The following is a 26,539-nucleotide window of genomic DNA, read 5'->3' as shown; positions in this document are numbered from 1 at the left end:
CTATCTATCTATCTGTCTGTCTGTCTGTCTGTCTGTCTGTCTGTCTGTCTGTCTGTCTGTCTGTCTGTCTGTCTGTCTGTCTGTCTGTCTGTCTGCCTGCCTACCCATCTATCTATCTATCTATCTATCTATCTATCTATCTATCTATCTATCTATCTATCTATCTATCTATCTATCTGTCTGTCTGCCTGCCTGCCTGCCTGCCTGCCTGCCTGCCTGCCTGCCTGCCCATCTCTCTCTCTCTCTCTCTCTCCCTGAAAATCGCTCCACATTCCAACGCACGGTCCGCCTTTCCCAAGCAGCCCTTTTCTCCGGCGGAAGCGCAGGCTGGAGATCCGCGGCGATTCCGGGAGATCTCCCGGTCGTGCCTGGAGCCTGCCCTCCCTCCTGGCGGCGGCGTGGGGCGAGAGGCGGGCGGCTCCTGGCGGGGGAGGCGGGGGGGGCGGGGCAGGAGGCGGGGGGCGGGGGGTGGGCGTCTGCCAGGCCGACGGCGGCGGGGCTGGCGGGGCGGAGCCGCGCCGGGGACGGGGGAAGGCGAAGGGCGGCGGGCGGGCGCGGGGAGCCAGAGGAGGCGGCGGCGAGCGGCGGCGGAGGATGGCGGAGGGAGAGCAGCGGCGGCGGCGGCGGGGCTGAGGAGCGTGCCGGGCGCCTCCGTGGGGCGAGCGGCGCCGCAGGGCTTGGGGATGCCGGCGGGCGCGGAGCAGCCGGAGCCGCAGGAGCCGCAGGCGGCGGGGGGGTCGCGGGATGGCGAGGCGCGCAGCGGCCGGGGCGAGGCGGAGGCGGAGCGGCTGCGCACCCGGGAGCGCCTGGAGGCCACCCTGGCCGGCCTGGCCGAGCTGGAGTTCCTCCGACGGCGCCAGGGGCTGCGCGTCCGCCGACTGCTGCTCATGCTGGGCGCCGCCGCCGCTGCCGAGCCGCCGCCGGGCGAGGGAGCCGCCGCCGGGGCCGCCCCGCGCAGCCTGGAGGAGACCTTCCTGGAGGAGAACATCCTGCTCCTGCGCAGGCAGCTGGTGAGCCCGGGAGGCCCAGGGAGGGTGGAGAGCGTGCCTCTGAGCGGGTGCAGAGTGCCTCGCTTGGGGGCCTCTCCTCTCTCGCGGATCGTGGCCCTTTCTGGGGCGGCGGTGCGGAGGGAGGAGGGAGAGACCTCGCTGGGTGGGCGCGCGCATGTCCGGGGTGGGGGTGGGGGTGGGGGTGGGGGTGGGGGTGGGGGTGGGGGGGTCTGCATGTCTGAGAGTCCCCCCCCCCTCCATGCACAGAAAGCATTGCGGACCTGAGATGGTGCAGGATTTGACACGTCTCTTCTCCCCCATCTGCAAACACAATGGAGGGAGGGAGGGAGGGAGGGAGGGGGGTCCCTTGGGGGGCACGGCGGCTCCAAAGCCAGGAGGCATTCCAGGTGCAGAAGACGGACAGGGCAGACAGAGGGATCAATAGATTTTTTTTGGGGGGGGTATTAAAGGTCAATACAGGGGAGGGCACCCCTGACTCATACAGCCCCCCCCTGGCTACATCTATGGGGTCGCTGCTGCTGCAGTCTCTCAAGCAACCCCCCCCCCCGCTCAATTCTTAAGGTCCAAACCAAGGGTAGTCAAACTGCGTCCCTCCAGATGTCCGTGGACTACAATTCCCATGAGCCCCTGGCAGGGGCTCATGGGAATTGTAGTCCACGGACATCTGGAGGGACGCAGTTTGACTACCCCTGGATGAACCGGCTCCTTTCTTAGGGCCCTGCTGCAAGGAACAGAGAGGGTGTTTTAAAATCTGGGTCAGGGCATCTCCCCGCCCGACCTGCCCTGCTCCATCCGGTCTTGCGCCTGCGGTAACAATAGCAGCCCGCGCGGATCCTGATGGAGGGACTGCGCCGGAGCTTTTTCCAGTGGGTGCATCTTGACTGGCACCCGAAAACGAGACCTTTGGGGGGAATGGCATCCTCAGGCCCCCTCCCCAAATTCCATGTCGCCTCTGTCCTGCGGACCCCCCCTGCCCCCTGGCTACTGTGCCAGCTGGTCTTGACTTGTTTTCCTTGGTGATCTGCGGAGGCTGATTTTTTGCAAAATGGGGGGTGGGTGGGTTTTGGAGGTCTTTATTTTATTATCTTTGCAATGGGGGCAGGGGAGCCGGAGAAGCCCACCCTGTAGGGCAGGGGTAGTCAAACTGCGGCCCTCCAGATGTCCATGGACTACAATCCCCATGAGCCCCTGCCAGCATTCGCTGGCAGGGGCTCATGGGAATTGTAGTCCATGGACATCTGGAGGGCCGCAGTTCGACTACTCCTGCATAGGGCTTTGGGCTGCAGACCAGCCTGGGAAACCGATCCTGGTTTGGGGCTGAAAGCGGGTCTCTTATTGGGGTTGGCGCTGCCTTTGAACGCCAAAGAACAGAAGCCGGCCGGAGGAGAAGGAGCTGCAGTGGGTGTGTGATTGCCAAAGAAGGCAGAGGGGGTGGGGATCTGGGGCGCTTTTACTCTGGTGTAAGGCCTGACTTTGTCTGCTCCCAGGCCCGCAAGCGAAGGACTGTGCTCGCCCCCCCAGTACATCCCCCCCCAGTAAGTAGGAATGGGGGGGGGGCCTGGTGGGATTCTCGGTCCATCCTGCGAGAAAGCTCCCCTGGCCAAGCACAGGCTGTTCACGGGGCTTTCGGTTTTGTTTCTCTGCTGGGGTTTGTGTGCAGGCGGCAGCAGTCCCCGGATCAGGCCCTCTGTTCCAGGGGGGCTTTAGAAGAGGGAGCTGTCTTTTCAGAAAGAGCTGTTGGCGAAGGCCAGGTGGGGGCTGGGGGAACTGGCGATCAAGGCCCCTCTCAGCTGGTCTCATGCGCTCATAGCCGCAGTGCTGGTGTACCTGACAGGGTTGTTGCAAAGAGAACATGAAAAAGGGGAGTAATTGCGGAGGCCAAGGATTGAACCTGGGACCTTGTGCATGCCAAGCTTTATCACTGAGCCAGTGGCCCCTGCCTGATAAATTTGAAGACTGGAAGCTGCTTCCACTAAGTCAGATCATTGCTCTATCCTGGACCTATTCTGCACACAATAGATAATGCACTTTAGAAGTAGATTTTTTCCTATTCTGCACAGGAAATTCTAGCTGCCAAAGCACATTGAAAGTGCATTATCCTAACTGTGCAGAATGTGCCCTGGTCAGTCTTTCCCATACCCCTCCTGCCTGGACCTTTTAACTGGAGATGGTGGGGATTGAACTGGGGACCTTCTGTGTGCCAAGTAGAGGCTCTTCCACTGAGCCACAGCCCCTTCCTAATAACTATGAACACAGGAATCTGTTCATACCAAGTAAGTTCATACCATTGGTCTATCCAAGTTAGTCTTTCCCATACCCCTCCTGCCTGGACCTTTTAACTAGAGATGTCGGGGATTGAACCGGGGACCTTCTGCATGCCAAGCAGAGTCTCCGCCACTGAGCCACTGTGTCTCTCAGGCAGAAGTCTTTCAGATGTCTGACTGCCTGGCCCTTTTAACTGGAGATGGTGGGGATTGCACCGGGGACCTTTTGTAGAGACTTATCCACAAAGCCGCGGCAGGAGCTCCTTGGAGAAAGGGCAGGAGAAAAAAAACGGGATGTGGATAGAAGAACTTCAGGCAGCTCAGCCTATGGGGCCACAATTGAGGTTGCTAGGCTCCCCCCTCCCCGCCCACCAGTGGGGGCGATGATGGGGGTAGGGTTGCCAGGCCCAGGTTGGAAAATGTCTGGAGCTTTCTCCAGGGGACCTGATCTCTGTAGTCTAGAGATGAGCTGCAATTCTGGTGGATCCCCAGGCCCCACCTGGAGGCTGGCATCCAGAGGCCGGCTGTCTATAGCCCCGCCTTTGTAGCCTCAGTACATGAGCTGTGGCTGAAGGAAAGAGCCTCTGCTTGGCATGCAGAAGGTCCCCGGTTCAATCCCCTTCTTCTCCAGTTCAAAGGACCAGCCAGACTTCTGCCCGAGAGCCATGGAGAGAGACAGTGGCTCGGTGTTGGAGCCTCAGCTTGCTATGCAGAAGGTCCCAGCTTCAATCCCCGGAATCTCCGCTTTAACAGGACTAGGTAGGGGGTGACGTGAAAGACCTCCTCTGCCTGAGAGCCAGAGAGCTGGCTCTCTGTCTGAGTGGAGCAGGGGTAGTCAAACTGCGGCCCTCCAGATGTCCATGGACTACAATTCCCATGAGCCCCTGCCAGCGAATGCCGGGCTTGCTTGGGCCAGCCTTGCTCAAGCGGAGCTTCATGAAACCTTGGGGTTTTTGGTGGCCCTGGAAGGGTGTCCCGAGTGGGTGGGAGTTAGACTCATAGAGTGAGAAGGGATCTCCAGGGCCATCTAGTCCATTCCCCAGCAGAATTGATTTTTTAATATATTTTTTAACATTGTTAAACATTTTCTGGATGATATGACTATAGACCAGGGGTAGTCAAACTGCGGCCCTCCAGATGTCCATGGACTACAATTCCCAGGAGCCCCCTGCCAGCGTTTGCTGGCAGGGGGCTCCTGGGAATTGTAGTCCATGGACATCTGGAGGGCCGCAGTTTGACTACCCCTGCTGTAGACGTTCATGTCAACCTGCCCTCCCCTCCCAAAATGGCTAGTGATGGGCCTGGAGGGGGTGGATAGGGGAGGGGCCCTGGGTAGGTGTGTCCTCAGCTCTGCTTCCCAACCATATTCTGCATGACTGTGCCACTTCTGGGGTTTCTCGAAGCCTGAAGAGGGTTTCAGGGGCTTCTCAATGGTAAATGAGAAAGGCTGGCTTGAGGGATAGACCATCTCTTACTGGTCTACTTGGCTTTGAACTCCATGCTGCAGACGGTTTGGGGACCCGCTGTCTGTGCAGAACTAGAACCTGTGGGGAAAGGAGCTGTGGGTCAGTGACAGAAAGTTGTGGGTCAGTGCGAGATGGATGTAGACAAACTGGAGTGTGTCCAGAGGAGGGTCCTGCATAGTGCAGGGGGTTGGACTAGATGACCCCTGAGGTACCTTCCAACTTTATGATTCTATGAGAGAGAGTTACGGGGAGCATGGTGGAGACCCTGGCAGAGGGGCACGGATGGAGGGGAAGAATTGGAGCAGAAAGTCCTCTGCAGCCGAGGAATCGGTTTGAATGAATCTATTCAGACCCCAGTCTCTGCGGGTTTGGCCCACGTGCTTCCCTTTGCGGACACAGCTCTTAAAAGACACAACAGGCAGCTTTTCAGGTCCCCCACAAGGTTTTCTCTGTCCCTCAGGGCCTGCGTGAGGTTCCTGTTCCAGCCACACGGACCACTGTCCCTTCCCTCATAGGATGTGGATGGCAATTATTCCAGCAGTCACGTTCTCAGAGCAGTTGAGATGTCTGTGAACATTCCAAGCTCTCACATTAGCACAGCCGACGGGTGTTGGGAATGTCGTCACCTCAAGTGGCAACGTGATGAGCTTGCCGGGGCTTCTGTTTTGCACATGTGAGCTGGAGGGGGAGGGAAAGCGGGGGGGGGGGGGGGATCAGGAAGCACCTTTGCGTGTTTGGCTACCACATTTGCTGCCGCACGAAAGTCACAGTGGTCTTTGGCAGGAAGTAACCACGAGGCAGGAGTGGGCACCAGTAATGTATCTAGGTGGGCATAGGGGAAGCCTTTTTTGGGACAGAAAAACAGTAGCAAAACTCGGAATGGCGTCTGTTTTTTCCTTTTTTCCCATCCCTGGGTGACTGGGGGGAAAAGAAAAGAAGAAGAAATAGTTTTTTAAACAGAGGCTGGAGAGCCATTTGACGGAGAGGCTGATTCTGGGAAGGCTCAAGGGGGTGGCAGGTGACAGTGGATGAGCGATAGGGATGTGGGTGTCCTGCATAGTGCAGGGGGTTGGACTAGATGACCCAGGAAGTCCCTTCCAACTCTATAATTCTGTGATTCCAAATTCTGTCTCAACATCCGGAAGAAGTTCCTGACAGTCAGAGCGGTTTCTCAGTGGAACAGGCTTCCTCAGGAGGCGGTGGATTCTCCATCTTTGGAGATTTTTAAGCAGAGGCTGGAGAGCCATCTGATGGAGAGGCTGATTCTGTGAAGGCTCAAGGGAGTGGCAGGTGACAGTGGGTGAGCGAGAGGGTTGTGAGTGTTCTGCATAGTGCAGGGGGTTGGACTAGATGACCCAGGAGGTCTCCTCCAACTATTATTCTATGATGGTAGTGTCCTGCAAGGCAGGCCTCCTCAACCGGGGTTTTGTGAAACCTTGGGTTTTCTTGGCAGTCCTGGAAGGGTTCCCTGAATGGGTGGGGATTGATTAAGTTTTTAATATGTATTTTAGATTTGTTAAACATTGATTAGATGATACGCCCTGGATGTCGACCCACCCACCCCCTCGAAAATGGCCAGTGATGGGACTGGACGGGGGTGGGGAGGGGGGAGGCCCTGGGTGGGCATGTACACAGCTGGGCTTCCCAAACATATTCTGCCCAAGGGCACAACTTCTGGGGTTGCTCAAAGCCTGAATAATGTTTTGGGGTAAAAAGGTGAATGTCAGTGAGAAAGGCTGCCAGAAGGGGTCACTATAAATCAACTTGGATTGGGTGGTGTGCAACACTCCGTCCGTCCGTCCGTCCGTCCGTCCGTCCGTCCGTCCGTCCGTCCGTCCGTCCGTCCGTCTGTCTGTCTGTCTGTCTGTCTGTCTATCTATCTATCTATCTATCTATCTATCTATTTATCTATCCAATCCACCATCCATCCAATCTAATTCATCTATACATCCTCTATACCCACCCACCCACCCACCCATCCATCTACCCACCCACCCACCCACCCACGCACCCATCCATCCACCCACCCACCCACCCACCCACCCACCCACCCACCTACCCATCCATCCATCCATCCATCCATCCATCCATCCATCCATCCATCCATCCATCCATCCATCCATCCAATACTTTCCTTTTATCCATCCATCCATCCATCCATCCATCCATCCATCCAACCGCCTGCCTGCCTGCCTACCTACCTACCTACCTACCTACCTACCTACCTACCTATTCCAGTCATCTTCTACGTATCTACCTATCCATCCTCTACCTACCTACCTACCAACCATCTGTCTAATCCATCCATCCATCTCTCTCTCTCTCTCTCTTTCTCTTCATCCATCCATCTTCTATCCATCCAGTCCATCTACTTAACTTTTACACCGTCCTCCCAGTGAGCCGGCTCTGGACGCTGCACAACCTAATAACTGATAACAGTAAAAATAAGTGAAAAACAGTTTCATAGCATCTTAAAACCACGGAACAGCCCTTATGACTAGCAGCAGCATCAACATGGTCCCATTCCAATCATTGTAGGTCCCATTCGGATCAAGAGGTTTCCAAGGGAGTGACGTCTTCGATGTTCTAGGATCCTTGGCCCCAACCAATGGCTCGGTGGAAGAGCTCCGTCTTGCAGGCCCTGCGGAAGTGAGCCAGCTCCGTCAGGACCCGGACGTCCTCTGAGAGCTCATTCCACCAAGTAGGGGCCAGGATTGGCCCAGGCTACCCTGATAACTTATGAGCCTCTTGTGGCGCAGAGTGGTAAGGCAGCAGACATGCTGTCTGAAGCTTTGCCCATGAGGCTGGGAGTTCAATCCCAGCAGCCGGCTCAAGGTTGACTTAGCCTTCCATCCTTCTGAGGTTGGTAAAATGAGTACCCAGCTTGCTGGGGGGTAAACGGTAATGACTGGGGAAGGCACTGGCAAACCACTCCGTATTGAGTCTGCCATGAAAATGCTGGAGGGCGTCACCCCAAGGGTCAGGCATGACTCGGTGCTTGCACAGGGGATTCCTTTACCTTTACCCTTAGCCTGATAACTGTATAGAGAGCCACTGCAAGTCTATGTAGACACGACTGGTTTTGATGGATCTGTGGTCTGATTCTGTGTAGGTCCACTGTGTGTGTTCACAAGGTATGATCATTGTAGGAAGTGAGAAAATGAAGATTGATAAATAAACAAGAGAGAGCTGGTCAAGTGTAAAGGGTGTGTTGGCCAAGAACCTGAAGGTGTTGGGAAGCTTCATCCTGGATCCATCTTTAGAAGTTGTCCTCTCCAAAGACGCTGAGGTTTAAGCTCTCTCCCTCTCCAGCTAGGTCAAAGGTGTGTATGTGACTCCTTAGAAGGGACTGCGTGCACTTCTCCAGTTGAGGCCTCCTGGTTTGTAATGGGCTGTTTGAAGAACAGTGTGGTTCTGTTGGGTCTTTCCTTGCTATCAGAGAAGTAGATTTATGCTAGCATGGCTTATTAGCAACAGTGATTTGTACTACATCACCACCTATTTTACATTCAGCTGATCTCGCCCTGTCGATTCATGCTTTGGAGCTTATCTCAGGTCTTGACTACTATCCTGTGCTCTCTGTGGGGCAGCCCTGAAGACAACTCAGGGGACACAGAACACTGCTGCTCATTGACTGACCAGTACAAACCATCGTTCCTCTTGTCCCTGTGCTGTGTTTCCTCCTTGTGTCCAGCTCAATTGGTTTTGTTAGTCAGAGCCCTTCATGATGTGGGACATGAGAACATAATAAGAGCCCTGCTGGATCAGAAAAGTTCTTCTCCTGGTCCAGCCTCCTGTCTCACACAGGGGCCAGCCAGTTCCTCTGGAGGGCCAGCAACAGGGCAGAGAGGCCGAGGCCTTCCTAAGGACATCAGGAGAGCCCTGCTGGGTCAGACCAGGGGTCCATCCAGTCCAGCCTCCTGTCTCACACAGGGGCCAGCCAGTTCCTCTGGAGGGCCAGCAACAGGGCAGAGAGGCCGAGGCCTTCCTAAGGACATCAGGAGAGCCCTGCTGGGTCAGACCAGGGGTCCATCCAGTCCAGCCTCCTGTCTCACACAGGGGCCAGCCAGTTCCTCTGGAGGGCCAGCAACAGGGCAGAGAGGCCGAGGCCTTCATGAGAACATCAGGGGACTCTCGACTGGACCAGGGGTCCATCTAGTCCTCCATTCTGTCTCACAATGTGGCCAGCACATTCTTCTGGAGGGCCAGCAACAGGGCAGAGAGGGTTGAGGCCTTCCCCTCAGGTTGCTTCCCAGCGCTGGCAATCAGAGGTTCTCTGTAGTCACCATGCCTAGTAGCCTCTCTTAGCCGTCTTCTCTGTGAATCTTTCTTGTCCCCTTTTAAACCTGTGGTCCTCACAATGTCTTCTGCCAGCGAATCCCACATTTGAATCACTTGGGTAGTCCAGTGGAAGCAAAGAGAGTTCCTCGATAGCCTTTGGTGCTGCGGAAAACAAGAAGGGCTTCCGTTCTTGACCCACAGAAGCCCGTGGAGATATGTAGATCCCCATTAATTGTAGCAGCCCGTTACGATGCCTCGTGTCTGATGACCATGCTTCGTATTTTTTTGTCGTTCTCTCAGAACTGCTTGAGAAGGAGGGACGCCGGCTTGTTGAACCAGCTCCAAGAACTGGACAAGCAAATCAGCGATCTGAGGCTGGACGTTGAAAAAACAGCGGACGAGCGCCTGGAGATGGACAGTCGTCCCAGCTCAGGTAGGAGTTTCAAGAGGTCTACTCGGCACCTTTAGAAGCGGGCCTGTTTTGGTTGGGCTAGTGGTCAGATGGGAGACCACCAAGGATGCCCAGGGTTGCTATGGAGAGACAGGTAACTGCACACCTTTTGCCCTGACCTGGGTGGCTCAGGCAAGCCGGATCTCATCAGATCATGGAAGCTAAGCAGGGTCGGCCCTGGTTAGTGTTTGTATGGGAGACCGCCATGGAAGCCCTGGGTTGTTCACTTCTGTCCATCGATCTGCCTTGGAGGTCACTTGGGGCTCGGAGAAGAGGAGGTGGAGAGGGGACATGATAGCCCTCTTTAAGTATTTGAAAGGTTGTCACTTGGAGGATGGCAGGGAATGTTCCTATTGGCAGCAGAGGATCCACAGTAATGGGGTTTAAACTTCACGGAGAATGGTACAAGCTAGATATAAGGAGGTTGATCCTGCATTGAGCTCCCCCTCACTGGCCGTCTTCAAGCAGTGGCTGGACAGATCCTTCTCCTGGATGCTTGAGGCTGATCCTGCACTGAGCAGGGGGCTGGACTAGATGGCCTGCATAGCCCCTTCCCACTCTAGGATTCTAGGAGTCTAGTTCAGCCATGGAAGGGGCTGCCTAAGGAGGTGGGGAGCTCCCCCTCACTGGCCGTCTTCAAGCAGTGGCTGGACAGATCCTTCTCCTGGATGCTTGAGGCTGATCCTGCACTGAGCAGGGGGTGGGACTAGATGGCCAGGATGGCCCCTTCCCACTCTAGGATTCTACGGTTCTATGCGTTGATTTGATGGGAAAGCAAAAAATGCACTCCATCATGGCTCAGCTTTGCAGAAGGCCACATCTTGGGCAGATTCTCTCTGGGGGTGGAGCTGAGCATGGATGGGGTTGGCTCTCTCTGAAGATGGAAATGGGAACATTAGCTCCACATGATGCCCGTTCTGGGCCTGACCCACATGGGGATGCATAACTGGCATCTCTTCCAAAAGGTATCAGCAAACAAGCTTAGAATTGTCCACGAGGAGACCCCTGCAGATAAGAGCTTGCACAGCTTCCCAGCATGCCTGAATTTGAGAATGCTTCGTTTCAACTCCATCTGAAATAATTTTGCTTCCCCAAAATTATCCCCCAAACCCTTTGATATCACGTGTCCGCCCAGATATTCTTTGCACATCCGTTAAGCATTCAGTCGAATGCTTGACATCCGGCGGCGTTTGATTTCCAGGACTGATACGGCCGTCGAATTTTGACAGTAATTTGATCGTTAACATCTGGTGGCAATTAGGATTTGACAGCTCGGTATGCAGCGGCGTTTAATATCTGACAGTTGATTTGCTTCAGAGATCTCCCTTTTTCCAGGCCTGCCAGAATTGGAAACCATCACGAGACCCCAGCTGGTCCCAAACCACCAGAAATCTCTAATCTTGAGACCAAAATGGCTGCCTCTTAAAATACACATATCTGTGGGACCGCCTGTCGCCCTATGCCCCCTGCAGGGCTTGATGCTCTGTGGGCACTGATTTGTAGGTGATTCCCATCCCAAGAGAGGCACACCTGGCCTCAACCTGGGCCAGGGCCTTTTTGGTCCTGGCCCTGACCTGGTTGAATGAGCTCCCAGGTGAGCTGTGAGCCCTGTGGGAGCTTTCTGCATTCCGCAGGGCCTGCAAAATGGAGCTCTTCCACCAGGTCTTTGGTTGAGGCTGGGGCAGTGAGGAAGATCACTGGAAGATGACACCACACCTCTCCCAGGTCTGGTGTTAGCATCTAGGCCCCCTCTCCTCCCCGATAGTGGGTATTAGTCTTGGGCACGGGGCTTGTGTTATTTCACCTGTTCGCTGTGTATTTTTATGTTGTATCGGTATGTCCTTTTAGTGTGGGGTTTTAGTGGCATTTTTAATGAGGACCTTGTGTCCCGCCACGAGCCATTGTATGGGAGTGGCGGGATATAAACCAAATAAATAAATACATCCTCGGAAGTCCTCAGGCTCCCCTTGGCTCCTCCCCTTCCTTCTCCCCCACCATGTAGCTCAGATATTGAAGACTTCCTGATTTGCAGGAGAGAATCCTTGTTCTGTGGCAGAGATAGGACTGTTGTTTGTAGTTTGAACAGGATGATGAATGATGATTTGTTATGAATTATGAATAGAGCAGAGGTCCCTGAGTGGCTCTCAGCTCCAAGGTCTAGATCAGGGGTAGTCAAACTGCGGCCCTCCAGATGTCCATGGACTACAATTCCCAGAAGCCCCTGCCAGCATAGTCCATGGACATCTGGAGGGCCGCAGTTTGACTACCCCTGGTCTAGATGGAGCACTCCAGGGCAGCGGGGCTCTGTATTCTGGGTCTTTGAGGGGGCAAAACTTGGAGTGCTTCTGGAGTTCCGGCCCCACTGGCAGACCTCCTGACAGCCCATGGGATGTGACTACTTTGTGACAGAGTGTTGGACTGGACGGGCCACTGGCTTGATCCAGCATGGCCTCTCTTTGGTTCCTGTGTCTGGGGCAGTGATGCTGTGTATTCTTGGTGCTTGGGGGTCAACAGTGGGAAGGCTTCTGAAGTTCTCATCTCGCTAGTGGGACCGCCTGAGGACACCTGGTTTTGGGCCAGGGTGTTGGACTGGATGGGCCATTGGCCTGATCCAACATGGCCTCTCTTATGATCTTATCAGAGTTGTGAGAAGTGAGGTTGAGGTTCTTATGAGTGCCCTTGAACACCCCAGGCCACTGCTGATAAGGACAAGACTTGGTTGAATCTAAAAGGGTGTCCTGTTACAGACACTGGCAGGCATCCGGCTCGATCCAGACCAAATGGTCAACTTCCACCGCTTCCCTCTTCCCATTGAATATGCGTCATCCATGCCAGGGAAAGGGGCTGGAGCCCACGAGTGAGGCATCTACTTGGGAGTGTAGAAGGTGCCTGGTTCAATCCCCGGTGCCTCCAGTTTTTAAAAAATGCATCAGGTCGTAGATGACGTGAAAGATCGCCGCTTGAGACCCTGCAGAGCTGCTGTCAGTCTGAAACAGGGGTCTTCCTGGGTCTTGCTCAGTATAAGGCAGTTTCATGGATCTAGGTCCCTTATCCACCCAGGAGCAATATTTTCTGGAGGTTTCTGGGCTGAAAGTGGAGGTAGGGAGGCAGGACAGTGGCATTCTGCTTTTGGAAAGTTTGCTCGGGAATCCTGGGCTGCCAACCTCCAGGCGGGACCTGGATCTCTCTTGGAATGACAACATGAGATACAGGATTCTCGCGCAAGATATGATTTCCCCGGGGGAAATGCAGTGGGTTCTATTGGGTGGAATACAAGCCCTTCTTTTCAGATCGGCTCCTAGCCTGAAATATATATTTATCAAGCTGAAATACAGTGGAGTGTTTCAGCCCACACCTGAATAGCCCAGGCAGGCCTGATCTCATATCTTGGAAGCTAAGCAGGGTCAACACTGAGCAGGACTTGGAAGGAAGGCTGCCTAAGAAGTCCAGGGTCACTACGCAAACACAGGCAGTGGTAAAGCACCTCTGAAGTCTCTTGCATTGAGAACTCACCAGAAATCAGCTGTGACTTTCTTCCCCCCACCCCCAATTCTCAGTTTCAGTGACCCCCAACTCTTTGTGTGTACCCATCTGGTTTTCTTCGGTTGTTCACCAGAATTAGAATTTAAAGCATGATTCTATTCCCACCCCCACCCCCCTTCAGCTTGGCGTAGTGGTTAAGAGCGGCGGCCTGTAATCTTGGAGAGTCAGGTTTGATTCAGCACACCTCCACATGCTGCGTGACCTTGGGCTAGTCACAGTCCTGCTTGAGCTGTTCTCACAGCAGTTCTCTTAGAGCTCTCTCGGCCTCATCTACCTCACGGGGAGTGCCCGTTATGGGGAGAGGAAGGGAAGGCAATTGTAAGCCGCTTTGAGTAGTGCAAAGCGGGGTATAAAACCCAACTCTTTTTCTTGTTCTTCCTTGCAGGGTTTTACGAGCTAAGCGACGGCGGGGCTTCTGGGTCCCTCTCCAATTCATCCAACTCTGTATTCAGCGAGTGTTTATCCAGCTGCCCCTCCAGCGCCTGCTTCTGCAGCCCTTTGGACACGTCCCTGAGCGGTTCCGACAGCCGGCCCAAATCGGCAGGTACAGCAAGAACCGGGTGCTTCTTCTTTTTCAAGACACGGTTGTTTATTTTTTAGAAGATGTGAAAAGGATACGGAAATGAAACAGGGGCTGCATATAATTAGGCGTGCACGAGTAATCACGTCACACAGGTTGCATGAAACTAAGTGTGTCTCCCTTCATCGTAATTTTCCAAACACACTCTAGAAAATACAATAATAACTACTTTTATTGGGGGTACGTTTATAGATTCAAGGAATCATGAAGGGACCTCCAGGGTCATCCAGTCCAACCCCCTGCAGAATGCAGGTAATTCACAACTACCTGTCCACCTGCAGAGATCCTCATTCCACGGCCAGATGATCCCCCCCCCCCCCAAATCCCTGGCCAGGGTGGCCTGGAGGAAATTCACCTCCTAACCCCGAAGCAGTGATGAGCATTTCCCTGGGCACACAAGAAAGGCCACAAGAGCCAAGCACGGACACATTCCCTTCTGCCCACCCACTCACAATCTGCCTACTAGTCAACATTTTAAATTTCAAATTCCATTAACTGATCTGTTTTACATTTACATGATTGATTTCAGCTTTACTACATACGACATAACCGCCCTGAACCAACCAAGAAGGGCAGGCTGTGACAATACTGTTGTTGTTGCTATTATTAGATATTATTATATATTTTCACCACTTCTCCTTACTCAGTATAGCTTTTAAAAAAGGAAAAGGTATCCCCTGTGCAAGCACCAGGTCATGTCTGACCCTTGGGGTGACGCCCTCCAGCGTTTTCATGGCAGACTGAATACAGGGTGGTTTGCCAGTGCCTTCCCCAGTCATTACTGTTTACCCCCCAGCAAGCTGGGTACTCATTTTACCGACCTCGGAAGGATGAAGACTGAGTCCACCTTGAGCCGGCTGCTGGGATCGAACTCCCAGGCTCCTGGGCAGAGTTTTCAGACTGCATGTCTGCTGCCTTGCCACTCTGCGCCACAAGAGGCTCTTTTAACAATCAGTAATTTATCAGATACCTTAAGAAAATCTGTAATATATCCCATAATGAGAAGGTTATTTCATCTCAGTATCCACTTCCTTCTTTATACTTTCTTCCTCTCCTTCTGCATTGCAATACATTTATAGGCATGACGGGACATTTACCTACAGATTTTAAACTGTTCCTTATTCCAAGTTTGTCTACTGCTCCATCTCTCCGCAAATCTCAAAACTGAGGTTCCTTAAATGGCTTTTGCGCACCAACAGACCTGCCCCCCCCCGAGGGGAGGTGCCTCCTGAACCTGTGGCTCTCCCCGTGTGATGGAAAACTCATGGAGGGGTGCCAATTTCCAGTCCTCAATGAGTTTGTCCCATGTTCAGAGACCATTTGGATTTTTCGTTGCCACTTGAAGGCCATGGCGCCCGGCCGCGGTTCCCTCTCCCCGCCCCCCCCGCAGTAAAAAACTTCCCAGGCCGCAAGCTTGCGGCCTGGGAAGCTTCTTACTGCGGGGGGGAGGGAATCAGGGCCGCGCCACGCACCGCGCATGTGCGGCCGGGCCGCGCATGCGCACATGCGTGCCGCGCAGCCGAAATCGCGCATGCGCGGCAACTTTCGGGCCCTGCCGGTCCCCAGCCGAAAAAAGGTTGGGAACCACGGGTTTATACCATATAAGAGTTACGTTGTAGCATTAACATTAAACCATTTAAACAGTTAAAACAATCCATGCTAAGCGGCGTTGGGCCATGTGTCTTCGATGGCCACCTCTCCCTACTCCCTTATTTAGATATGTGTTTGGAGGGATCGGAGAATTGAAAGATACCACCATGTTTTTGTTCTGCTTTTTTGGTTTTACTGTATGACTTTTTATGTCCCTGAATGTTTTTAATGGGGTTTTATTGGTGTTTTAGTGGGGATAAGTTGTAACTAGAGTGCCAGACACTGTCAGCACTGCGCCGCAGGGGGGGAAGGTGCGGGCGCCAGTGCATCGGTCCATGCACACATGCGCCTGCGCCTGCGTGTGTGCGCCCGCTGGCGTGCTGACCCCACGTCTCCCCCCCTGCACGAACGGCGACTTCAGCTGCCGAATCGCACAACTCTAGTTGTAATGCGCCACTAGTAGTTCTCGGGAGCGGTGGGAAATAAATTGAAATAACAACAACAACAATTATTATTATTGCACACCCACTGGTACAAGCTTACTTCCAGATGTTATTTATCTCCCTTTTATTCCAAGGGGATTGCTCTTGGAGTCGCCGCTCACTTCTTCAGATACCCAAGATGGGTCTTTGTGTTAGTCTATCTGTAGCAGTAGAAAAGAGCAAGACTCCAGTAGCACCTTGAAGATCAATGAAATTTTGTGGCAGGGGAGGAGCTTTCGGGAGGAGCTTTCGGGTGCTTTTGGGAGGTGCTTTCGGGAGTCACGGCTCACTACTTAGGGGACCGCGAGAATGAGAGTCTATCTGTCCTATATGTTGGGAAATGGAGGGATGTCAGATGCGGGGTGACATGAACAGGTGAATGACCCTAGCAGTTGGGACTGAATTAGGTGTGATGTGTAGAGGGGAGGTAGGCGTAGAGGTACCAGCATTGCCGAGAGAGATCAGGGCCCTGTGGGACCTTAACCGGTTCTGCAGGGCCTACAAGACAGAGCTGTTCTGCTGGGCCGAGGACACCAAGAGATGCCGGTCCCACTGCCGGAAACAGTGGGAGGATCTGCCTTCCGAGGATCTTACCCCCCTCCCAACTTAAACTACCTGGAGGCGACTGAAATGCATATTTTAATTGAATATTTATATATGTTTTATGTTTGATTGATGGTCACTTTGTGTTGTTACCCTCCCTGAGCGTTGAAGAAGGGTGGATTATAGAGATATTTATTTTATTATTCATCTTTGCTCATTATTTTTTCAGATCTTATTGGGTGGATGGAGTACAACAAAGGAGGTCAGCCCGAAGACCCGTCTGGGGCAGCCATCCTTCATTCTCTGCCCACGCCACATTCGAATTCCTTGGATGTTGTCCCAGATGTACACCCAAAATATCAATGCGACCTGGTCTCCAAAAACGGGAACGACGTGTACCGGTACCCCAGCCCCTTACACGCCGTTGCAGTCCAGAGCCCCATGTTTTTGTTGCCGATAACGAGTAGCCCCCCAAGAGAAGAGGACGACAGAGGTACCGGTGGTATCAGTGAGGTCTGTGCTGGATCCGAACGCGACCCCAAGAACGGCACTTCCTGTCCCCCGTCAAACCCTCATTCCGCCTCCCCTCCCGCACCCCCCAAAAAAATGGACGGATACATCTTGAGTCTTGTGCAGAAAAAAATCCCATCCGTGAGGACTAACAAACCCCGAACGAATCTGAACGCAGACCCCGCCAAAGGCATTTTGAGACACGGAAGCATTTGTGCTCGGCAGGGGGTCGGTGCAGCCCATAACAACGCAGTCCCTGTTAGGAATCCTAGCCAGGTGATCCCACGTTCCGCTACAGCCACCCCCGTGCTGGATAATGGCACCTTCTCCCCCTCGAAGCAGGGTTTGCCAGACGCAAGCGCTGAGCACCTGGAAGTGAAAAGGATTCCTCTCCCTACAGCCTTTTTGTCAAATTTGAACCATGAACTTCAGAGCAAACCCCCTTCCTCCAGGACTGTCAAACCTCAAGAGGCTATACGGTGTCCTGTGGTCGGCAAGGGTGACGGGCCGAAGGAAAGAAGTCAAACCTTGGCAACAAAAGAAAGCCCTTGCAGGCACACGGCGCCCCTGAAGGAAAACAAAGCCGTCCAGATGCCCAAAAAGATACCATTAAAAAAGAACGGGGGACCAGTAACTCACTCCGTTTCGCCTCCTTATGAGACCAGGCCTTCCCTTGATTTCAAAAGCGAGGGGTCGTCCTCTCAGAGCCAAGAGGAAGGGTTACTGGTGAGTGCCCACTACGTACCAGCCCAACCGCAAACCGTCAGACTTCACAGAAGCACTCGGAGTGTCAAGATTCTAAAAAGCTCCATGGTGAAACACAGGTCCCATCTCGTCACGGTGTTGGAAAACAGTCCCCTGGCTGGGCGGGAGAAAGGCAAACCCATTGGCAAAAAATGCCGTTTCCCCGACGACCTGGATACAAATAAGAAGCCGAAAAAGATAGCTTCGAGGGGGAAGAAAATTGTCCACTTGCCGCCCGAGACCAGCCTTCTGAGCAGGCCCCCTGGTGTCCTGAAATCGGCAACGAGACCCCACGGGTCTGGCAGAGAACCGGTTGTCGCCAAACCGAAGCACAAGCGAGCCGACTATCGCCGCTGGAAACTGTCGGCAGAGGTGTCTTATGAAGAAGCCCTCAAGAGGGCCAGGAGAAACCGGCGAGAAGGCCTTGGGGTCTACCCACAAGTGACCCATCCCTACCCTAGCCCCTACGCCTATGTTGCTAGCGACTCGGAATATTCGGCGGAGTGCGAATCTCTCTTCCACTCCACCGTTGTGGACACCAGCGAGGACGAGCGGAGCAATTACACCACAAACTGCTTTGGGGATAGCGAGTCGAGCTTGAGCGAGGTGGAGTTCGTTGGCGAAAGCACGACGACCAGCGACTCGGACGAGAGCGGGGGCCTCATTTGGTCCCAGTTCGTCCAGACCCTCCCCATCCAGGCCGTGGCCGCCGCTTCGGAGCTCCATGATAACGCGGCGAAAACTTTTGTGAAGATTAAGGCCTCGCATAACCTGAAGAAGAAAATTCTCCGCTTTCGGTCCGGCTCGCTCAAACTCATGACTACTGTCTAAGCGCATACCGGGAATAGTAAATAACGCACACTTCAAGGGTGCAGAGGTAGGGACGGAGAATTGGCGTGAAATGGTATAGCTGCACAAAAGTGTTGATGCGCACACTTGTTTCAGGACAAGGGAGCCGCTCGAGCAGTGCGCGCTCCGGGATTTGGGGGGAATGTTTCCAGCAGGGCCCTGTAATCTGCAAGGAGAAAGGTATGCAAGGTTCTTTCATGCTGCTCCCGGCCTTCTCAGGTGTTCCATGTCAATGGTGCTGGAGCAGTGGGTTCTTAACTGGTCTCGTGCGAGGTGGGAGGAGGATTGAAATCCCCAACCTTCCCGTCGTTCAGAGCTGGCCAAACCCGCAAGCCCCAATGCTATCTTTGCCTTGATCTCCCGGTCGTTCTGGGATATTTCTGTACTGCTATCCTTTTAGCAATCTGCACGCACAGCCTTGAAATATTTGCCGGTAGCCACCAAGACACAAAATCACCTACGAGCAGCAGGTCAAGTGGGGCAAATTGGAGCTTTTGGACCAAGGTTGTTTCACTCGGGGTTGGCACGCCCGTTGGCTGCTTGAAATGCCTGCTTGGGGTGCTTGTCCACAGGAGATTGTCCTAAATTTAGGGGAAGATGTACCTCGGGTCCAGATTCTAAGAAGCAGCATACGATAGAGAGGTTGTGTCCTTAACGAGATCCCGACAGGCCTATAACACAATGCAGAATTGGACCACTAATTGGGGGTACCATCTATGATCAAATGGGAACGGCATCTCTTCCGTATACCATGACCTGAAATGTGTTCCATGGTGGGAGAATAATATGAGCTGCAGTCAACTCACGTTCCACCTCAAGAGGGTTTTAGGGCAAGAGATGGACAGAGGTAGTTTGCCATTGCCTTCCTTGTGTAGCAACCCTGGTCTTCCCCGGTCTCCACTTTTGAGAGCCATCATGGGGTCGCAGTTAAGAGCGGCGGCTTCCAATCTGGAGAACCGGGTTCGATTCCCCACTCCTCCACATGTAGCCAACCAGATGACCTTGGACTAGTCACAGTTCTCTTCGAGCTGTTCCCACAAGGCAGTTTTCTCAGAGCTCTCTCAGTCCCACCTACCTCACAGTATGTCTGTTGTAAGGAGAGGGCGGGAAAGGTGTTCGTAAGCCACTTTGAGACTCCTTTTGGGAAGTGAAAAGCTGTTTTTCCCCCCTCCTTCTATCCAGTTACTGACCCTGGTCAGTCCTGCTTAGATTCCCAGTCCTGCCTTTAATAGCTGCTACCGCACAAGTTACTAGCTTGCAATACATGGACTATGCTACTGGATTACACAGCATGGCAACACTCGTGACCTGATAAGGATGGAGAAGAGGAAACCAACAAACACTTTTCCTGTTTGCAAAAGCTTGATTTCTAGTCGCCTGGGGGTGACTCACACCATAAGCCTCCGCTCGTATGGTATAGCCTTGCAGAACGGTCAACGAAAACCTTGGTCTATGCAGATCCTCTCCTTGTTTCCGGTGCCGCCTCCCTGGTTTCGGCATCTGCCGATATGCCATAACCAAGCTAACGGACTCCGAGCAAGTGTTTATGCACTCATGCGCACATTTTACTTAAGCAAAACAAGGTGCTTCTTGTAAATAATTTCCTACATCGTTGGGTGTGTCTCCCCCCCCTTCTTCTCCAAACGCACATATTTAAATCTTACCGTAACGCTTCAACGACGTTGCTTGAACCTCTGAATTCGTGGGTGAATGAGAGTGCCTTTTTAAGTGGGGGAACGGAGACCACTGTGCTAATTGTAAGCCAGGGGTAGTCAAACTGCGGCCCTCCAGATGTCTGTGGACTGCAATTCCCAGGAGCCCCTGCCAGCGAATGCTGGCAGGGGCTCCTGGGAATTGTAGTCCACGGACATCTGGAGGGCCGCAGTTTGACTACCCCTGTTGTAAGCAAAAGGATCATATCGCTGGTCTTCACCTGTGACAACTTCAAATGTGTAGGAATAGATGGTTGTGTTAAGGAAGGGTCGGTACAACTCCTTGTGTTGGGGAGGGTTTAAAGGACTTCTGGACTTTTACACTGAACCATACTTAATTTTGTACAAACCCGTCGATGCATTAAACTTTGCTGACCTCGACTCGCAGAGGTAGAAACATATATTTCCCCTCTGTAAAAGGTAGATAGCAGTTTGGTATGATCTACTGTGGATGTCCCCACCATGAAGCCCACCAAAAGCTCACCTGGTGTCTGCCCAGTCTTTTAGAAAATGGGCGGGCCTCTTGCCCAGGAATGCTTCTGATTGGTCATTGGAAGATTGATTGGCTGTTCAGTTTCATAATTGTTGTGGCAGCAGCTGTACCTACAGTGTTGGTTTTATTATCTCTCATTCATTTCCCCTACTGTTTACTTTTAAATTGCCCCCCATCTCCACTGCACTTGGGCTTCTTCTGTGTTTACGTGACTCCGCCTCCCAGGGCAGCCATTTTGTCATTGGCTCCGCCTCCTGAAGAAGCCATTTTGTGGTTGTACCAACCAGTTCATATCAGAATTCCAAAAGCACCTACAGGTTCAAAAAGTTGGGGAATCTCTAGTCTACTGTTTTGGGGTGTTTTTCTTACTACAACTCTATGGTCTACCAAAACAAGGATCTTGTGTGATTCAGTGGCTTTCTCTTGGTCCATCTTTCCCAGTGTACCGAGGTCCCATGGGAGGCCTTCCTCAACTCAACACCAGAAGTTCTCTTAGGTGGGAACTGGACCTGGGCATTCTGTGTGGCCTCTCTATTCTGCCACAAAGCTGTCGACATTAAGCAATACTGGGTGACAATAAAGACCAGTGCTAGGGATCATGACCCATTCTGCACACACTGGATGATGCACTTTCAAGATGCTTTTGCAGCTGGATTTTCCTGTATGGAACAAGAAAACCTACTTTTAAAGTGCATTGAAAGTGGTTTATCTTGCACGTGCAGAATGGGCCCTTGTTAGTCCTTGTTGCGGGGAACAGAACCTACAAATGTGGTTTTGATTTCTCCGAGATGCTAGAAAGCAGATGCAAACGAACAAAATAACATCGTTTTTAAATTTGGGGCTTGAGTTCTGTGTTTTCAGTTGCAAAATTCTGAATTCAGTTCCAAATTTTTGAAAATCCCCCCCTTTTGAAATTCAGTTCTCTCTCTCTCTCTCTCTCTCTCTCTCTCTCTCTCTCTCTCTCTTTCTTTCTTTCTTTCTCTCTCGTTCTTTCTCTCTCTCTTTCTCTCTCTCTCTTTCTCTTTCTTTGTCTCTTTCTCTCTTTCTCTCTCTCTCCTTCCTTCCTTCCTTCCTTCCTTCCTTCCTTCCTTCCTTCCTTCCTTCCTTCCTTCCTTCCTTCCTTCCTTCCTTCCTTCCTTCCTTCCTTCCTTTCTTTCTTTCTTTCTTTCTTTCTTTCTTTCTTTCTTTCTTTCTTTCTTTCTTTCTTTCTTTCTTTCTTTCTTTCTTTCTTTCTTTCTTTTGCACGGCTTGTTCCTGGAAAAGATTCCCAGGGCATATATTTCCGTCAGCACTTCAAGCCTGGCCCTCTGCACACGGGACCCCCCCGTGCGTTATACGAATTGCAGGCCGTGGAATCTGCCATCGGTACAGCAAACCGCAAGCACATACCTCTACCCCTTCAATGCCGGATTAGAGAGCTCTGCGCGTTTTGTCATTTTATACTTCTCTTTCCAAAAGGACCCCTCCCCTCCCCTCCCCTCCCCTCCCCCGGTTTGCAGCCCAAATCAAATGCAGAAGTCACCACAGCTTTCCATAATCTGTTCCAGTTTTAGACGCTAAGCAAAATATGGTTCTGTTTTTGCTGGTTTGATGGACAGGCGTTCCAGGGCCCTTCTGTTTGCCTTGCTAGCCTCGCGGTTGGCATATTAAAAATCTCTATGCGTCCATCGTGTGAAGAGAAATCGTGATCCTTATTCACCACTGTGAATATTAGCCACATATTCAAATCTGAAAGAACCTAAGAGAAGCCATGTTGGATCAGGCTAATGGCCCATCCAGTCCAACACTCTGTGTCACACAGTGGCCAAAATCCAGAGGCCGTCAGGAAGTCCACCACCAAGGGCCAAACTCCAGAATCCCTCCCACTGAGGCCTCCCCAAATACCAAGAACACAGCTTGCCCGAGACAGTGTTCCTCCAGTCCCCTCAAAGCTAAGCTGGGCTCATAGCTGCAAGAACAGCATCTTTATTAGTATCTCCAAACCAGGGGTAGTCAAACTGCGGCCCTCCAGATGTCCATGGACTACAATTCCCAGGAGCCCCTGCCAGCGAACGCTGGCAGGGGCTCCTGGGAATTGTAGTCCATGGACATCTGGAGGGCCGCAGTTTGACTACCCCTGCTCCAAACAATGTAAACCGATACAACCACCCGAAATAGACACCAAATTTAACAGAAGATGCTCGTATTCTAATTGCTTGCTGGAAGAAGCCCGCGACTCTTATTAAATCCAGATTCCGAGGGTTTAGCGTCAGAAAAATCTTATATCTGTCAGATGTCTACCGTTTGCAAATTGGGAGCGAATGCAGGAATTTGACCCTGGTGGACAGTGTTAACAGAACGTGCAAAACACATTCTTTGCTACTTAAATTGCAAAGGTGCAGTTGATTTGAATAGGAAATACTGAGAAATCCCCTTGCCGTTATTCCGGAGGTCAAAGCGTTAAAACGAGCAAGCATATAAGCTTTACGCTGTTGTCGGTTTGTTGGGTGATACAAATATGACGATCCACAATCAAAATGGAGTGGAATGCCTAAACTCAAAAGAGTAGAAAAGAAAGAAATTTCCAAGCTGGCGATGGCAAAAACTTTATTCAAACAATAGAACGAGTTCCTAGGTATAAAACCTCATTTTTGGCCTGTGGTTCACCCTCCAGGGGAACTGGTTGGCCAGGATGTGAGACAGGAGGCTGGACTAGATAGACTACTGGCCTGACCCAGCAGGTTTCTTCTGGTGTCCTTATAAAGACCTTATTTGAAGTCCTCCATGCCTTATTTGAAGTCCAGAGGAACTGGTTAGCCTCTGTGTGACACAGGAGACTACACTAGATGGACTACTGGCCAGATCCAGCAGAGAGCCAGTTTGGTGTAGTGGTTAGGAGTGCGGACTTCTAATCTGGCATGCCAGGTTCGATTCTGCGCTCCCCCACATGCAACCATCTGGGTGACCTTGGGCTTGCCACGGCACTGATAAAACTGTTCTGACCGAGCAGGAATATCAGGGCTCTCTCAGCCTCACCCACCCCACAGGGTGTCTGTTGTGGGGAGAGGAAAGGAAGGCGACTGTAAGCCGCTTTCAGCCTCCTTTGGGTAGGGAAAAGCGGCATATAAGAACCAACTCTTCTTCTTCTTCTTCTTCTTCTTCTTCTTCTTCTTCTTCTTCTTCTTCTTCTTCTTCTTATGAAGGCCCCAGACTCTATGCCTTCTTGTTGGCTTTCCAGAGGAACTGGTTGACCTCTGTGTGAGACAAGATGCTAGACACTGGGTCATTTGGGCTCTTCTTATGTGCTGCTGGACCCACATGATAGTTAACTTGGTCTTTGTCTTTATCTTCTCGTTCAATTTCTGGGCTTTGTGCCGGGCAGTGGACCATAGAAAGGAGAAATGTGGTGAGGCTTGGAGGGATGTCCGATTTCTTTTTTCTTGCTTGGTGTGATGCCATCACACCGACTGGCCATCATCTGTCGATTTTTTCCGGTCTCTGGGGAAAAAGTTCAGACATTTATGACTATATTATCTAATTAAAAAAAACCCCACACAGATATGCATGGCGTGAGCATGATTGTCAAACCGTCTTAATATTTCCGTCGGTATCCATATTTGTACATCGTAAGCAGCTGTCTTTTATATCTATCTCTGACTATAAAAACCATATCGCTTTGTAAATTAATATCATGCATTGATACACTGTAATAAACAATGGTCTTTTAATACTTGGATGTCTGAGTTTATCGCACCATTGTTCTCTTGGCAACATCAGGAGTCTGTGTTGTTTCAGCTTTCCCCCCCAAAGGGGATTGAATCAGAATCATGGAGTTGGAAGGGACCTCCTGGGTCATCTAGTCCAACCCCCCGCAGAATGCAGGACACTCACCATCCCATTGCTCATCCACTGTGACCTCAACTCCATGCCCATAAGATGCTTCTCCTATCTCAGGGAGAAGCTTATGTTATTTTCCTACCCTGCATTATATCCTCAGAACACCCCTGTGAGGTAGGCTAGGCTGAGAAAGTCTGATCAACCAAAGCTTTGATGGTAGAGTGAGGATTTGAAGCCGGGTCGCCGAGATACTAGTTCAGCTACCACTACACCACGCTGGCTCTCATATCTTGCTGGATCAGGGCCGTGTTCCTTTTTGCCCATATCATTTCGAAGGGCCACCAAACAGAAAGTTCTGGATACTCATAAGTAGAATGAGACAGTCTAGTTTGCTTTCGTCTCCTATTTTCCGAGAATTTATAAAACACAGATGGTCACCATGTGAGAGCCCAGTACTGATCAGAACCACGGGGCTGGGCCAGGAAGGGCAGGACGGAGGGAGGGAGGGTAATTTCCCTCCACATTTTCAGTGACAAAAGGCTCTCCATCTCCCCAATTGTTATTAGCAGTCTCATACATCTGGCAAGCCGTGTTTGATTCCCCACTCCTCCATATGAAGCCAGCTGGGTGACCTTCTCTCCGCTCCACCTGACTCACAAGTTGCCTGTTGTGGGGAGAGCCAGCATCGTATAGTCGTTAACAATGGCGGACTCGAGTCTGGAGAACTGGGTTCGATTCCCCACTTTTTCACAGAAAAACTGTTTTTTGCGACTTGGGGCCTGTCACAGTTCCCTCCGAACTCTCTCAGCTTCACCTGTCTCACAAGGTGCCTCTTGTGAAGATAACCAGCGTGGTGTAGTGCTTAAGTGGTGGAATGTAATCTGGAGAGCCAGGTTCGATTCCCCTATCCTCCACCGGCAGGCATCTGGGTGACAAAAAACAAAAGTTTATTTATTTATACATTACATTACATTACATTACATTACATTACATTACATTATATACCGCCCTCCCCGGGGGCTCAAGGCGGTTTACACAAGAACAAACAACAGTACATAAACAGTACATAGGCGGGTACAGAAAAGAAAAGGGGTTATACGTATAGTTATTCAGAATTTGCTTTGCATTACATAATATATTAAACAAGTGGGATCTTTCTTGCTCCTCATAATCCTTACTTCAGTTATTATAGCCAATCTGTTCTGCCACTATCTGATTATTTTCATCATTACTGCATATCCCGTGTCATGCACCTCATCAGATATTTCCTCTAATAATTCAGCAAAATGCATTAAAATAAAAATACATTAAGTACCTTAGATTTAAAATAGTGAATTGAAAATCAATGATATTATTCCCGTTCAGTTTTGTTATGCATTTAAGATTCAAATTTTAATCTTCTTTAAACATATACTATGGTTGCTAAACAGTAATGATTGGGGAAGGCACTGGCAAACCACCCCGTATTGAGTCTTCCATGAAAACGCTAGAGGGCATCACCCCAAGGGTCAGTCATGACTTGGTGCTTGCACAGGGAATACCTTTACCTTTACCTTATGGTTTCTATATACTTCAATACTATTTTAAATTTTCAACGACTCCTTATTCTGAATTTATCTTTGGCTTCCAACATGAATTTTCCGTTTCTCCTCTTTGAAAGTGATCTGTTTTTTCAAACATGACGTTAATTTCACTATTACTGAATACTCAGCCGGCTTATTTTCCCATTCTTCTACGCTGGGGCAAACATCAGACTTCCATTTTGCTGCGTAGATAATGTATTTGTATAGTCCCATCATTCTTGGGTGCAATTATTAAATAGCCGAGCAAGCTTTTGCCCACAGGCGACAAAGATTCTGAACTCTGCTTCCTTTCTTGCACTGGTTTATCTACAGTCTTTCCCGAGGTGAAGTTAGGTAAACTTCCCAAGGACTTAGAGCAGCTTTTACAAGCTCAGTTCGCCTCCCATCTCTTGACCAATCTAGCCCCTACCCCCGGCCAAATATTTGTTAACGCACCACCAAATCCGTGAACAAAGACAGACAAATCCCCTTCAGTCTCCCAAAGCAAACATGAGGGCGTTGCCAGAGATTCTGTCCTTGAACACATGATAATTTTGAAGCTTTTGAAGGGCGGCACCTATGAGGCTTTGTGGGGAGAAGAATCGGAGATAAGGGATCATATGGCAGTGTTACACACAAGAAA

General features: G+C 51.5%; 1 protein-coding gene across 1 annotated transcript; it reads left to right on the top strand.

Annotated features, from left to right (window-relative positions):
* The first annotated feature begins 559 nt into the window (after window positions 1-559).
* DACT1 (dishevelled binding antagonist of beta catenin 1) lies at window positions 560-22,028 on the top strand. The gene is made up of 4 exons (XM_077323964.1): window positions 560-1,010; window positions 9,322-9,454; window positions 13,401-13,559; window positions 16,440-22,028. The coding sequence occupies exons 1-4, from the start codon at window positions 684-686 to the stop codon at window positions 18,293-18,295; spliced, it is 2,475 nt and encodes an 824-aa protein (XP_077180079.1). The 5' UTR covers window positions 560-683; the 3' UTR covers window positions 18,296-22,028.
* The last annotated feature ends 4,511 nt before the right edge of the window (window positions 22,029-26,539 follow it).

This window comes from Paroedura picta, chromosome 2, assembly GCF_049243985.1.
Source record: "Paroedura picta isolate Pp20150507F chromosome 2, Ppicta_v3.0, whole genome shotgun sequence".
In the NCBI taxonomy this organism is placed as follows: domain Eukaryota; kingdom Metazoa; phylum Chordata; class Lepidosauria; order Squamata; family Gekkonidae; genus Paroedura; species Paroedura picta.
Note: the sequence above shows the minus strand (reverse complement) of the source record. Positions and strands in the feature narration are given on the sequence as shown.